The 13469-nt window shown below is 46.1% G+C and overlaps 1 protein-coding gene across 5 annotated transcripts in view; it reads left to right on the forward strand.

Annotated features, from left to right (window-relative positions):
• The window catches only part of lrp5 (low density lipoprotein receptor-related protein 5), a 50982-nt gene that overhangs the window by 16089 nt on the left and 21424 nt on the right, over positions 1-13469 (forward strand). For all 5 annotated transcript variants that reach the window (XM_042110380.1, XM_042110381.1, XM_042110385.1 and 2 more), the window contains exons 7-8: positions 2324-2720; positions 2839-3010. In XM_042110380.1, coding sequence (XP_041966314.1) covers positions 2324-2720; positions 2839-3010 — 569 coding nt within the window. The remainder of the gene's footprint in view (positions 1-2323; positions 2721-2838; positions 3011-13469) is intronic.

The following is a 13469-nucleotide window of genomic DNA, read 5'->3' on the forward strand; positions in this document are numbered from 1 at the left end:
TAATCAGGTCAGTGCTAGGTTTGTGTGTTTAGTGGATGTGGTCCAGGCCCATAGTGAAGAATGAAACCTGTTTGTTTGAATTGCCCTGGGGTCTGTGTACATTCCCTCTCACTCAAGACTTCTCCTTTGACAAGGGTCATGGCTCCCAGCAGAGGGTCTGACATGACAACCTTGTGGTGGAGAGACGCCCTGGCATTATTTTGGTGGTGCTAGTCTAGTTGAGACAGACTGGAAAGCAGAAAGTGTGGTTTTCCCCTGCACGTCACTCTCATACCATTGCTCTTGTGTTGGCGCTAAGAGAAGGAGTCATAGACAGTTGTAACGTCACATTTTCTGTTGATGGTTCTATTGGCTCTGCCAATAGCAAAAACTGTTGATGATGTGTGTGAAACGAATCCGATAACAGCACAGCCAGACTCTCAAATCAAGGTTGAGCTCTTTGTCCCCTCCACTTCCCCCAAGCCCATATCCCAGCCTGACTCGGGAACAGTGGCGACATTGTCTCTGTGCACTAGTGCCGTTAAATGACAAGTCCACCCCCTCCACCCTTGAAAAAAGAGCTCTCCTTAACCTACAGAGCTTTTTTGAATTTATAACTTTCTCCAATTTTCAGGCAGTGTATTCCCAGGCCAGGAAACAATGAGATGTATTCTTCTTAAGGACCTCATTCCAGGGGTGCGCACGGGGGAAAAAAAAAAAAAAAGGAAACCGAGGAGAAGAAAAGCTAGTGGAGACGAGAGAGCAGAGTGAGTTAGTGTGCTGTGGAGGCAGGGGGACAGGCTGGCTCCCATACTGCACACAGCCACAGGACTCGCTGAGCTCCCAACTCTGTTGACAGCTAAATAGAACATTAAAAATGTAAATCCAGCACATCCTGTGGTGTTGTCCCCTGGCAGAGGTGAGGTGAGGGATGAGTTTGTGGCAGAAGAAGGAGGGTGCGGAGTGCAGAGAGGGAGGATTTCTAGAAAGGAAATGATAAAAAGCACATACAGGACGTGTTTGCTCATTTGTCTGGCTTGGTTGACTAGATCTGTGCTTTGCGGTCATGGTGGAAGGCTCACCTCTTTTGTTTAGCTGCCGAGCAGAACGGGACGTCAAATTAAAGACAAATATGCACTCCTCCAAGTAGGGCTTGTAGGGGAAAACAAAAGGAGAGAAAATGAGCAAAAGAGCGTCTTTCCTCTGCTGTCGTTTCTGATTGGCGTCACCACTGATGGATGGAGAGCTTGATTGGGGACTGTCTGTTGCAGCTGGTCTTGTGGCCAGTGGTGTGTGCACGGCTAAAAGGCCTCCCAGAAAGAAAGGGAACGCTCCGAGATAATTGACCACACTGACTCGACTGCTCATTCTGCTAAACCATGGCTCTATGGCACAGAAGCCCCCTCCCTCCACAGTGCAAACCTGACCTAAGACTAGCCAATATGTGGCTGCAGATGCAGTTAGGCCTATTAGTTTATCTTTCAATCAGTTTGAATTGAGGAGGTTTTTTGAAGCATTTATGAAGCAGGTTGTGTTTGAACCAACATAATGACAATGATATACAATGTTGACCTAAGCAATATATCCACAATAAAAAAAAAAACTTCGGGAAAGAATAGAGCAATTGTCCATTTATAAAAATGTGCATCTCAATTACAGACTGAAAATGTCATTAGAAAGGAAATTGTTTTTTTACTAGTTACTTGTACCAAATTTTTACCTTTGTGAAAATTCCTACGTTCCTGTTCTATCTGCAAGACCACAAACCATGCCTTGTTGAATGGAGATAAGGATAAGGGGTAATGAGCAGTCATTACATCAGCAGGTTTGCCATCAACCATTGTGTTGCTAAGCCTCTCTGAATACTTCCTTGGTGGGGGAGGGCAGCGTGCATCCATTCACTTAAGCCGTATGTTGCAGAGGATAGATTAATGTATGTTTGGACCCACAACACTTTGACCATTGTTCTACTGCTGGTATGGGGTCAGCTTATTGTCACTAGCAGAACCAAAAGAAAAGTCTTGAATAACCTACTTTAGCTAGTAGGAAGTAGGAAAGGCAGGTTTGCCACAGCAGTTTTTTACAGTCTACTGTAATCTTCAAGTTATTGACCAGGGGGTAACCTGCATGCATGCCCCACCCACCACCAAATTTATGTCCTTTAGTGGACATTCTGACATCATGACGGTTAAAACTAATTTGGCAAAAAGGAAGAAACCCATTTGTATAATTCTAATCTCCATGTATGTATATTATTAACTATCTGTAACTATCAGTAAAAGCAGATTGTTGTAACTTAGTAGAAGGAGGTTGTGTTGAAATGTATCTGTCTATGTGTTCACAGGCGCTGAGGAGGTCCTGCTGTTAGCACGGCGCACAGACCTTCGCCGCATCTCTCTGGACCTGCCAGACTTCACTGACATTGTGCTGCAGGTCAGTGACATCCGCCACGCCATTGCCATCGACTATGACCCTGTAGATGGCCACGTGTACTGGACGGACGATGAGGTCAAAGCCATCCGCCGTGCCCGCATTGATGGCAGTGAGGCCCAGACACTGGTAACCACGGAGATCAACCACCCGGATGGTATCGCGGTGGATTGGGTGGCCCGCAACCTGTACTGGACAGACACGGGCACGGACCGAATTGAAGTGACCCGGCTTAATGGGACCTCACGGCGCATTCTGATCTCCGAGAACCTGGAGGAACCACGGGCCATTGTGCTAGACCCCGTCAATGGGTAGGTGACGCCATCAGTGCTACTGTAGAGATACAAAGTTAAAGCAGTCTGTCTGAGAGACCATCACTTTTCTAGAGAGGCTGAATTCTTGTCATGACTTTTGTTACATGACTTGCAGTTACATGTACTGGACTGACTGGGGTGAGAAGCCCAAAATCGAGCGTGCGAACCTTGATGGAAGTGAGCGCCTCATTCTTCTGAATACCTCCTTGGGCTGGCCCAACGGTCTGGCCATCGACTACACTGCAGGCAAGCTGTACTGGGGGGATGCAAAGACGGATAAGATTGAGGTGAGTGAGCGCCACAGACTCTCAGCATGTTGGAAACAGACAAGCAGGCAGTGTAGAGAGGCACTCTGTGGCAGTGAGTGTGCTCTGAATGTGTTCCCAGCCTAGCCTCATTCAGATTGCTCTCACGTGCTGCAGGAGTATAAAGCCAGAGGTCTTGGGTGATGCTGACTAGAGGCTGTCCCCAGTGATAAAATATTTGTGAGATGCTGCTCTGCAGGGCAGAGTAGTGAAATGCACAAGGTACACATTCCTGATAAATCGAGGCAATGGCGGCAGACTGAGGGTTTAACTGACCAGTGCTCCCCCGTGAGTCGCAGAGGAATGTTGGAGGCGTTATATAATACCTGGGCCAGGCACACCAGACTTCCTGTCAGCAGCTGGCCTCCATGTTTTCTAGCCGTGTGGATTCCGGCTCCAGTTAACACCTCCTATGTGTCACTCCGGAGCGCAAGTCTCTCTTAGTCACTTTGTGGATTCTAGGCCTGTTCACCAGACCAGAGAGGGAACTCCAGTTTGGCGCGACTGTTTTTATTTTCTCCTGTAGTTTGGATGGTCCTCCTTTGTGGTTACACAGAGAGGCTTGAGCTGTGCAGCAGCCATTTTTCTAGACTACATGTATGAATGAAGAGCGCTCGGGTGTTGGCCTAACCAGGATGGCTGCCTTTCATTAGGTTACAATCTGTGTTGAAAGTCTATACTACAAACACAAACGGGGCACGGGACTCTTCCCAGATGAGCTTCCACTCCCTTGGGTGGGACTGCTTTCTAGCGTTACACCCACTGCTCACATGGCCCTTTTCTTTGTGTATATAGGTGTGTGTGAGTGTGTGCGTGTGAGTGTTTGTGTGTGTCTGTGTGTGTGCATACACATGTTCGTTTGAGAATGTGTTTGGGACTGTGATGCAGGATCAACAAACGTCTCACGATTTCCCAGCCTATGAAGTCGGCTATAGTCTGATCCCTTGTCAGTTTTAGAATCTCTCCATCATTCAATTGAGACACCCCATCCCTTTCTGTTGTGTTTGCGTAAACAGACCATATCAACCGAACCCCCCAAACACATACACACTCGGTAAAAGGATGGGAAAGGGAAAATCTTAGCTATGTATTGTTATATCATGTGTCTTAGTCAAGAATCCACTTGTGAATCACTGATCTACTGCCATTTCTGGTGGATGCAGGTTTCATATGATTTGAGCCAGTGAGCCATGGGACTTGATCTGGGCTATGAAACATCAGGGCCTAAACACAACACTCTGACAGAAACACAACTGGAATGATTATGTTCTGCTAGTTGACAAGTTGACGCAATCCCAACAGTCAACAGTCTAAATCAAAACAGTACCATGTTGGCAGGAAAGTTGGAGCAGACCACCCATGGTTTCAACTGACGATCACTCAGTCTTTATCATGATTCTCCTGTAATAAATAATTAATTGCACTTTTTCTTGTAAAGGTATAGCCTAATTTCATGTATGATGTGGTGCCTTTCGAAGTTCATTTATGCAGTGATGATATAACTCTTGGTGAGATGTTTGATTGCTAGGAGATGAATACACTTTAAAGTAAATAGATGGTAGTAGAAGTAGACTGCACTTAAAGAAATGTAATTGTGATCAATTGACTCTTCAGTCTAGATGTGAAACTGGCTACAGTTAGAATAGCCTATATATATAGCCCAAAAAGGCAAGGGTTGCTCTGAAGGTCAGTGGTCTGCCTGGGACAGCTCAGGGTGAGGAGAGGAGGGAGCAGGAGCTGTCGGAGCTGCAGTGTTGGTTTTCCTGGGAGAGGAGCTGGCGGGCGGGCTGATTTGAGAGCAGATTAGGGTGCTCCCGCTGAGACATTGAGGCCCAGACCAGAGCTGGAGACTCGCTCCACGTGCGAAAGCCCTCTAATGTCTCTCCCAGCGCATTTGGAGTGAACTTGTGAAGGTCTTTGAGGGTAGTGTGAGTCAGTGTGGGCTGGGTCTTTTTTTGGCAGATGCCTGCACCTCCTCTCTGTGCCACTTCAGAGAATGTAGTTGTTTTTTGTGGTTGTCAAAGCCGATTTCAGCAGCAGTGCTGCAGGGGTAACGGCATCCTTAGCTCCCCGCAGGGAGAGGGACAAGGACAAACAGAGATGTTGGAACAATCTCTTTATCAGGTGAATGCTGTCAGAATAGATCTTCTTCCTGTGCATGCTAGTCCATAAGGCACTGCTGGCGTACTTTGCTGGCATTCTGGTCGTTGCACTCTACAGTTGAAATCAGAAGGATTTAATGAATGAAGCTGTGTGGATAGACTACAAGTTGTGAAAACAAAACTCCAACACCTGATTAGGTGTGACGATGTGAAAATTCTGCTTTGGAAGGTTAAAGGTTACGCACATTTCAGAAATGAACAAGTGGCCATTAATTGCTTTTTGCTTTTTGATATGTGAATGGAATTGTGTCTTTAAGTAATAATGTCACCCTGGCTTTCCCATAAGAAAACAAGCCGCTGTTTTGTATGGCTAGAAGTGTGCTCTTCTCTGTGATCTGTGAGTTGACCTCCCGGGGAGAGCCCTTTACCAGCGGGCTCTAATGGCTGCTCCCCACAACCCTCCACCCTGGCTCTCACAATAGCAAGCCAATAATGATGGCAGTGGCTGGCCCCTTACAGACCCTCCCTCGCCACACACACACACACACACACACACACACACACACACACACACACACACACACACACACACACACGCCACTGCACCAGATGTCCATTTGAGCGGTAGGTCCCATTCCTTGAGGTTCCCAGCCATATCTGATGAGTAGGTCCGCCCACCCCCAGCCCCCCTCAAGCCTTCCCATTATGCTCTTTAATTCTCTCTCTTGCTCCGTCTTTACAAGGGTTCTTCTGCTGCTCCTAATGAAGCTCCTTGGCCCAGGCCTGGTTCAGCCCCTCTCAGCCTCTCAAAAGAGGAGAAAGTGCTTGAAGTGCTAATGGCTAGGCGCTGGACTGCTGCTCTGTTGGCTGCCGGCCCTCATTATTTTCTTTTTCTCCAAAAAAAGTCTGTTTTTTGTTTTGTTCGTTTTTTTCGCAACTTTGTTCTTCTGTTTGCTGTTGATGACATACCATTTGTTTTACTAAGGAATACACATTAACACGCTAATGTTTACTTTTGGTTTTTGAAAGTTTTTTTTTTTTTTTTTTTTTTTTTTTTTTTTACTTAAGTGAAATCAGGTCTTTAAGAGGGAGTAAAGAATTGTTTTTAGTGAAAAGTACCTTTCAGCATTTGGAATGTGGCTGTTCACTGGATGAATGCTTATAAATAGAGGTCTGGAGGCTTTTTAGCCCTCCTCCTTGCCCTCCTCTCCTTCCCCCTCTTTTCTCTCTCCTTCTCTGCTGGTGACAGGGCCTGTCTGAAAAGACTTTTTTTCTCCTCTCCTTTTTCCTTTCCTTGTTGTGAGCTGAATTGCATTCAGAGGAACCGTGGACATGTCCATTGTTTATTTTATGGTGTTTGTAAAGGCGTGGAGCCTGCACCCCTTTCGAGAGCTGCTCGGACCCATGCGCCTTGCTTCGCTCCCATGCATCGCGCCTGGGAGCTGGAAGTTATAGTGTCTGTCACCAAAACCACTGAAGTAGTTAAGATGAAAAATGCGAGCAAGCAAAATGAATGTTGATAACAGAGGTGTCTGTGGCTCTTGAATGGATTATCGTAGGCCACTTCAAAGGAAAGTTCTGCTGTGTTTTGGAGTCCAAATTCCATTCCGAGATGATGATATCCAGGCGTTCTAGGATTTGCATGTATGGAGTGTATATTTTCACTGTGCATTAATTTTTGGAAGATTTTCTGCTGCCCTTCTGAATTTTTATTTATATTTTTCCAAATATACTTCACTGAATGTTGCAGTTTGGACTAATAATGGCATACTCTGCTGCCTGCCTCGCCTTTTAAATGTGCTGCAAAGCTTTTGGGGGTGAAGGGGGTGGGGGTGGGGGGTTGAATTCACTCCAGGAATTTCTCCTTTCATCTTGGGTCTCCTGCACATCTGAAAAGGAGGTCTATGTTATTGGCATTCGCATTGGAAGTTTTTTTCCCCCCTTTTTCTGCCCTCCTCAAACAGTACGGGAGTTGTGGGCTTTTATTTCCTCCATTCGTGTGTTTTTGCTTCTTTTTGAGGGAGTCTAATACCCCGCTCCCGCCCCTTTCACCCATAACTTTGTCTCTCATTGCTCGAAGCCTCTGATGTTGCCGCCGAGCCGCCACCCCCCTCTCCCTCTCCCTCTCCCGTGCCCCCTCAGTGCTGAGATGCTAAAGATAACTTCCCTGACTGATGTGCAGTTCGCCATAGAGGGGGGGGGGGGGGGGTGGGGGGGAGCCCAGCTTTTGTCAGACAATTATGGAGATTGGTGCTTTGTGACTTTTTTTCTTTTTGGCGTGCACCATGCCTACCCCACGGGTTTCTCATAATGGCAGATATGTGCACCGAAAATACAGAGCTGGCCAGGGAGATATGGCACCGAAAATACAGAGCTGGCCTTTTCTTCCTCTCCTCGATCTTCCAAGCGGAGATGGCCTATAGCACCTCTAAATCTCTAAACTGCTGAAATCTCTAAACAGCTTTTATAAAAAGTAAAAGAAAAGCATACTTGTGAAAAGGATCAATAATGTTTTCTTTCCAGTCCTCTCCAAGTGCCACTTGAGGGGACTGGGTGCATTGTGGTCCGCCTCAGCCGTGAAACTTGATTTGCACAGGATTCTCTCCCTAACAAGGGCCTGCTCTACAACATTAGCCATGCTAATGATGGCCCCCTTTGTCTCTGCGTTAGCGGCTTGTCCATGCCCTGTCAGAGTCAATGGGGGTGAGGCGCAAGGAATGGAACCCCAATAAAGTCCCCAGAAAATCGTGGAAGGAGATTGAAAGCTCCGAAGGTCAAGCTTCACTGGTCAGGGGCACGTCATCAAGATGAGGCTCAGTCTTCCCTTCTGTCTTTTTCTCTTTCTCTATTTCTCTTTTTTCTCTTTCTCTCTCTCTCTCTCTCTCCCCTCACAAACTCACTCACTCTCACACAGACATAAACACACACAGAAAGCGAAACATATGCAAATGTGTACACCAATCTGGTCTCTGGTCTGTCTCTTGTTTGAGAGCGCTCAATCTCTCACTCCAGAAACCTCTGTTCTCCAATTTCCTCATCTTATATGGAGTTGACATTGCAGGTCAAATGTGTTGGCAGCATCAGCATTTACAGGTTCACAAAAACATTTCTGTGGTTTTGTTTGAAGTCAGGCTTTTTTCTTTTTCAATGTTAAGTCATATCCATTTCCACATCAATTCTCCTCATGGTCTTAGCTGAAATGTGGGTGAACGTGGTTAAATAAAAGATGTTTTTAAACCTCTGGTTTAGCCAACAGCTAAATCAGTTCAAAGAACAGTTTTGTTGTTAATTGCCTGGTTACTTTTTGTCGCAGTTACGTCGAAACCTTTTGATGTTTCCCCAATTCCAAGGATATGTGGTTTTTAGACATGTATTAAAAACACCTGTTTTGCGCAACTCTTTCCATCCTCTCTGGCCAGAGGTCCGCTGTCCAACCATTCCCTCACTTTCACCCCATAATGCATCTTGGAGTAATTTCAGACAAAGCAGGAGACAGATTGAAAGCCTTCTACCTCAAAAGCAGCCATTTTGTATAGTGGAGTAAAGGCTAAACACCAGCACGGCGTTTGGAATCTCTTCTGCGAGTGCAAAGGAGAGATGCATTAAAATGCGCCCAGCCATTGAGATGGGAGGCATTACAGGTTTGTTTATAGAAGGAGAATCACTTTCCTTTCCCCTCCTCGCCTGTTACTCGCCTTAAAAATTCATCACTTCCCCAGAACTACTCAAATGGGCCACACGTACACACACTTTTGGAAATAACAATGGAAATTTTCAGTGCGGTGGGTGGTCACAGGAATGCTAGCGCTACCACTCCTGGCGTAAATGGCTCCATTCTCCCGTGCTTTCTGCTTAGGAACAGGGTGTCCTCTGCTCAGGCTGATCGGACCTGAGCCTCAGTAAGTGTGAGGTCTGGCTCCTCCAGAGGCGTGCTGAACAGAGGCTCTCTCTCTCTCTCTCTCTCTCACTCACTCACTCACACTCTCACTCTCACTCACACTCTCACTCTCACTCTCACTCTCACTCTCACTCTCACTCTCACTCTCTAGCTCTAGCTCTAGCTCTAGCTCAGCCCAGCTCCACACGACAATCTGTCTCATTTCCTCTTTGGATGTGCTGCCGCTGTCCCACATCTGTCAGTGGTCTGCCAGTGAGGTGGGGAGGGGGTGAGAAAGGAGAGGAAAGGAAGGCGTGAAAGGACAAGGGGCCTGGGGGGTGGGTGGAGGGCTGAAGGGGAGCGCCAGCTTGCTACTGCTGCTGTTCTGGAGATGTTTTGTGGCTTATTAACATGAGCGTGTCGTGGCTACCCCTCTTTCCACAGCCGTGTTCTGCGGTGAGGAGTCGCCAGCAGCTGCCGAGTCCCTATCTGCTGCGTAGCAATGCGTCCCATATGGCCTTCCAGCACAGCACCACACTGCCTCTGACGTTTACATGCACTAGGAGGCTATTTGTGTGAAGGGGTCTCCTTATCTGCCTACCAAAATCATCTGTACCGCTTCTTTCTTTCATTTTTCTGTTCTCTCTTTTTTTTCAGTCACTGATTTTCTTTCTTCCCTCTATGGTTTCGCCTGCTGTCTTGCCTTCTCCCTCAATATACTTCTCCATTTTCCTTTCTCTGTTGCCAGAGTGACCTTATTTGGGTGTTTATTTATTTGTCTTGCATGTGAAGGCCCTGCCGTTATGTGAATGTAATTACCTGTTGGCTGGGCCTCAGCAGGCAGTTGGCAGGCCCAGTTTGGAGCCTGTGTTCCTGTTTAAAGAGTGGCTGGTGCGAGAGATTTATTGTTAGTGATGCTCTCCAGACACCAGCTCAATTGCTTGCCCATATTTTACATGGGAGGTGCAATGACTCTGTGTGTTTGGGGGAGGGGGCATTTTTCTGCTGTTGCTGCACTCTTTCCCCCCTCTTCTCTCCGGGCCGTAGTGTCTCAAGCTAGGCTTGGTTCACCATTGTTGTTGTGTGCTTTGTATTAATGCATTGACCTGCATACGATTGCAGTTTTGAGCAGGACTTTCTCAAGCAAGGGCTTAAAACGTAATATACTCATATCTTAGCAGATTGTTTCTCATGTATCAGATGATGTTTGGTTGAGGACCCACAATGTCCATGACGTGTCAGTCAGTCTATCAGACAGGATGTTTATATGTGTTTGTTTATGGGTGAAAGAGGATACACAGGCTCTGTTCAGCGTCCTCATTGACAACACCATCAGTAACGAGCTTCAATAACACAACTCCAGTAAATATCAATTCAAAACAGCCATTGGACATTTTTATGAAGAGATCCCTTGCCATTAACTCTTAGAATTGGTTTAGCGAAGTTTGTGGGACTGTATATGATGTGTTTCACAGCCAATCAGTGTACTGGGGCTTTTCTGAAGAGTGTTTTGGTGTGATTGACACTTTGTTGGATTTAGTGTTTTGTTTTAGTTGTCCATTTTTCTCAACCATTTCATGGGGACTACATGGGCTACCTGCTTTGTCATGCATCTTTTGTCATCTCATACCACTCCCCCTCATAGTGCGTCCTGTGAGATTTGCGATGCTGTTGTTGTTATATTTACAGCCGTTTGTAACCGCGCTGGATATGTTTTAAGATTTGGTTTGCAATACTGCATTGCACAATTCTGTAAATCTGCTTCTCCTTTGCCTCCTCAGTATACCAGTCTGCTTCTGGTAGAATGGCTAATGATTTGCTGATTCAGCCCAAGCCTCTCTCTGTCTGCCTCATTTAATACGACATGGCATCACATCCCCACCAGCTGCCAAGGAGTCCCCAGCGCAGCCTTGTTGTGGTTTCACTGCTGCATGTCAGCCGGATGACACAGGGCTACTCCACTGCAGCACAGGGGCCCCCTAGGGTTCAGTGGCAGGACCTGGCCTGCTCCTCATCAGCGTGCTGCCTGCTCCGTGGTCAGACTCTTCGCCTTTCATTTTCAACTCAAATGAGCTACTCGGGTTACTCAAGCTCGTGCCTTTAGCTAGCCTTTCCTACCTCAAGCAGGTCAGAGTGTAGATAAGTAGCAACACCCTCAGATTCAGCAGCAGCTCTGGGATCTTGCCCCTTTGGAGGTGCCCACCCTGCTGCTGTGGTGGCTGCTGAGGTCAGGAGTGTAGGAGGTCTTGTTTGGACCAGTTCTCTTCTTCCAGTCACACTCTTGTAACAGCTCAGAGATGGTTTTCCATAGAAGGAAATACTTGAGGTCCTTACATCTAAAATCCATGTTGTTGTTTTTTTTTTGGTCGTTTTAAGGGTTGGCACAAACTACCCTGTGGTTAATGCATACATTTGCGCACCAACTAAATTAAATTACAAATAATTTAGGAAACCAAATGCAACAGACTCTGCTCTCAAACCCATTTATCAACACTGATGCACACTCCATCAGACGTAATCACAAAACAGCATGTTAGTATTGGCTTCATTTAGACAGCTTTATTTAGTAACCCCTAGCTTTTTTAGAAGGCTTTGAAGGGCCAGGCTAAGATGCAAACCCCACTCCGATCTCTCTCTTCGCTGGGACACTTCTTCCTCCCATTCCAAGGCAAGAGTGAAGTGAAGAAGCCAAGTTCTGGTGGGGAATGGTAGGAAGCACATGGAATGCAGAGCTGACTGGAGGGGTGAAACAGAAAATGGAGACAGCATTCTGTTTGAATTAAGAAGGCGCTGTTCTTGGCCCTCCGCAGCAAATGGCAGATAAAAAGATAATATCATTTGTAGCCCAGCCGGGCTGGCTGTCAGAAGCATTGGCCAAACCGCCAGTGAAACCGTATGATATTTCAAAGCCCCCTGCAGCAACTCCTATAAGCTACAGTTGAGGACTGAACCAGAGAAAACTTTCTAATTGGTAAAATGTGTCAGGTGAGCGCTCGAAGGCACTGAGAGGGTTTGGTAGTTGGGATCTCTGTTCTAAAACTGTTCTTTGAGGGGTTTTGGTGTCACACCCTTCAGAACATCCTGAGTTTTGTGGCTCCTCTTCAGCAGCCTAAAACAACATTGTCATGAAGGGTGGGATGGATGGAAAAGAAGACTCCTCCATGTTAGGTTTTGAGTTAGTATCTGTACAAACTCTACTTTGGATATAGTTGTTGTAGAATTCATTTGTTGAAACGGTTGATTATGTTTTTGAAACCATCAATTCATCAGACTGCTTAAGGAAACTTCTTTTTCTAATCCTCATCATGTGTTTTTTTAATCTGACTGAATAAATTCCGTTTTGTATTCAGTTCTACTTGTGATAAAGCACTTTATCCTCAGTTTATCCTGGTGTGCTGAGTGCAGATATCACAAGTTAATGGCATTCAGCTTCTTGATTGCTTCTTGATCGATCATAGTGTTAGCCTGGGGTTAGATAGAGTGTAAGCAAGATCATGAAAAACAGATGTTTTCGTGTGAATGCCTATAGGTTTATCACTCTCCACTCATTGTTTATCTGGGCCTCAGGTTACCAGGAGCCATTTTAGTATCCCAGTGCCAAGCCGAGTGAATTTTTCATGGCATCCCTGTCACACAGGAGATTCTCTGAAGGCCTGACTTTTTTGTCTTGCATTTCAGATGAGACTTTTGTTTTGTTTGTTTTGTCTTGTTTTTCCTTTCAGGCTGAGAGTTAAAAAGGGGGATTCTCACACTCAATAATGACAAAAAAAAACCTCTCTCTTCTTGCACTGCATAATTTTCTGTGTGGAGAGAAGAAAGAGCGCTGTAGAGAGAAAAAGCTGTACACCCATCTTTCAGTTTAGATAGCCATGTCTAATTCTGGCCCTAGCAAAAATGAATAGGATTTTTGTGAGGGAGGGAAAAGACTCCTGCTGCTAGGAGGGCCATCAGAGTTCAGGTTTTTTTGTGTCACATTTTCTTGGTCCTCTCCTAATGCAGCAGGATGGGAAAACAATGTCCAAGCTGTTTTCAGTCGTCTCTGCAATTTAGTTTGGCCATAGTTGGGAACGTATATGTTTGGACACACACACACACACACACACACACACACACACACACACGATAAACTTCATTTGCTGCAAGTATAATGTGAGAAGTCAAAATATTAGAAGATATTCTAGTCACAAGCATGTCTGCTGTTTTGTAATTTGCACTTTAAAGTGATTACATTGTCATGGCGATAGGGTGTGTGTAAATGTGTCCCTCCATATGGGCCTTGTAGGTGTGCCCATATAGGCCTGTATGTCTTACTCTGACCCTGTGTTTGTTGGGTTGGTGTACGGCTGTGTCCTCAGCACATCCTTCCCCCTTCCCACCGGGCTCTCTGATTGCGCCAATTAGCCACCGGGCATCTGGAGCGCCTCCGAGTCTCTCGGCGTCTCTCTGAACACAGGCTCCAGTG

Source organism: Alosa sapidissima, chromosome 11 (genome assembly GCF_018492685.1).
Source record: "Alosa sapidissima isolate fAloSap1 chromosome 11, fAloSap1.pri, whole genome shotgun sequence".
Taxonomy (NCBI): Eukaryota; Metazoa; Chordata; class Actinopteri; order Clupeiformes; family Clupeidae; genus Alosa; species Alosa sapidissima.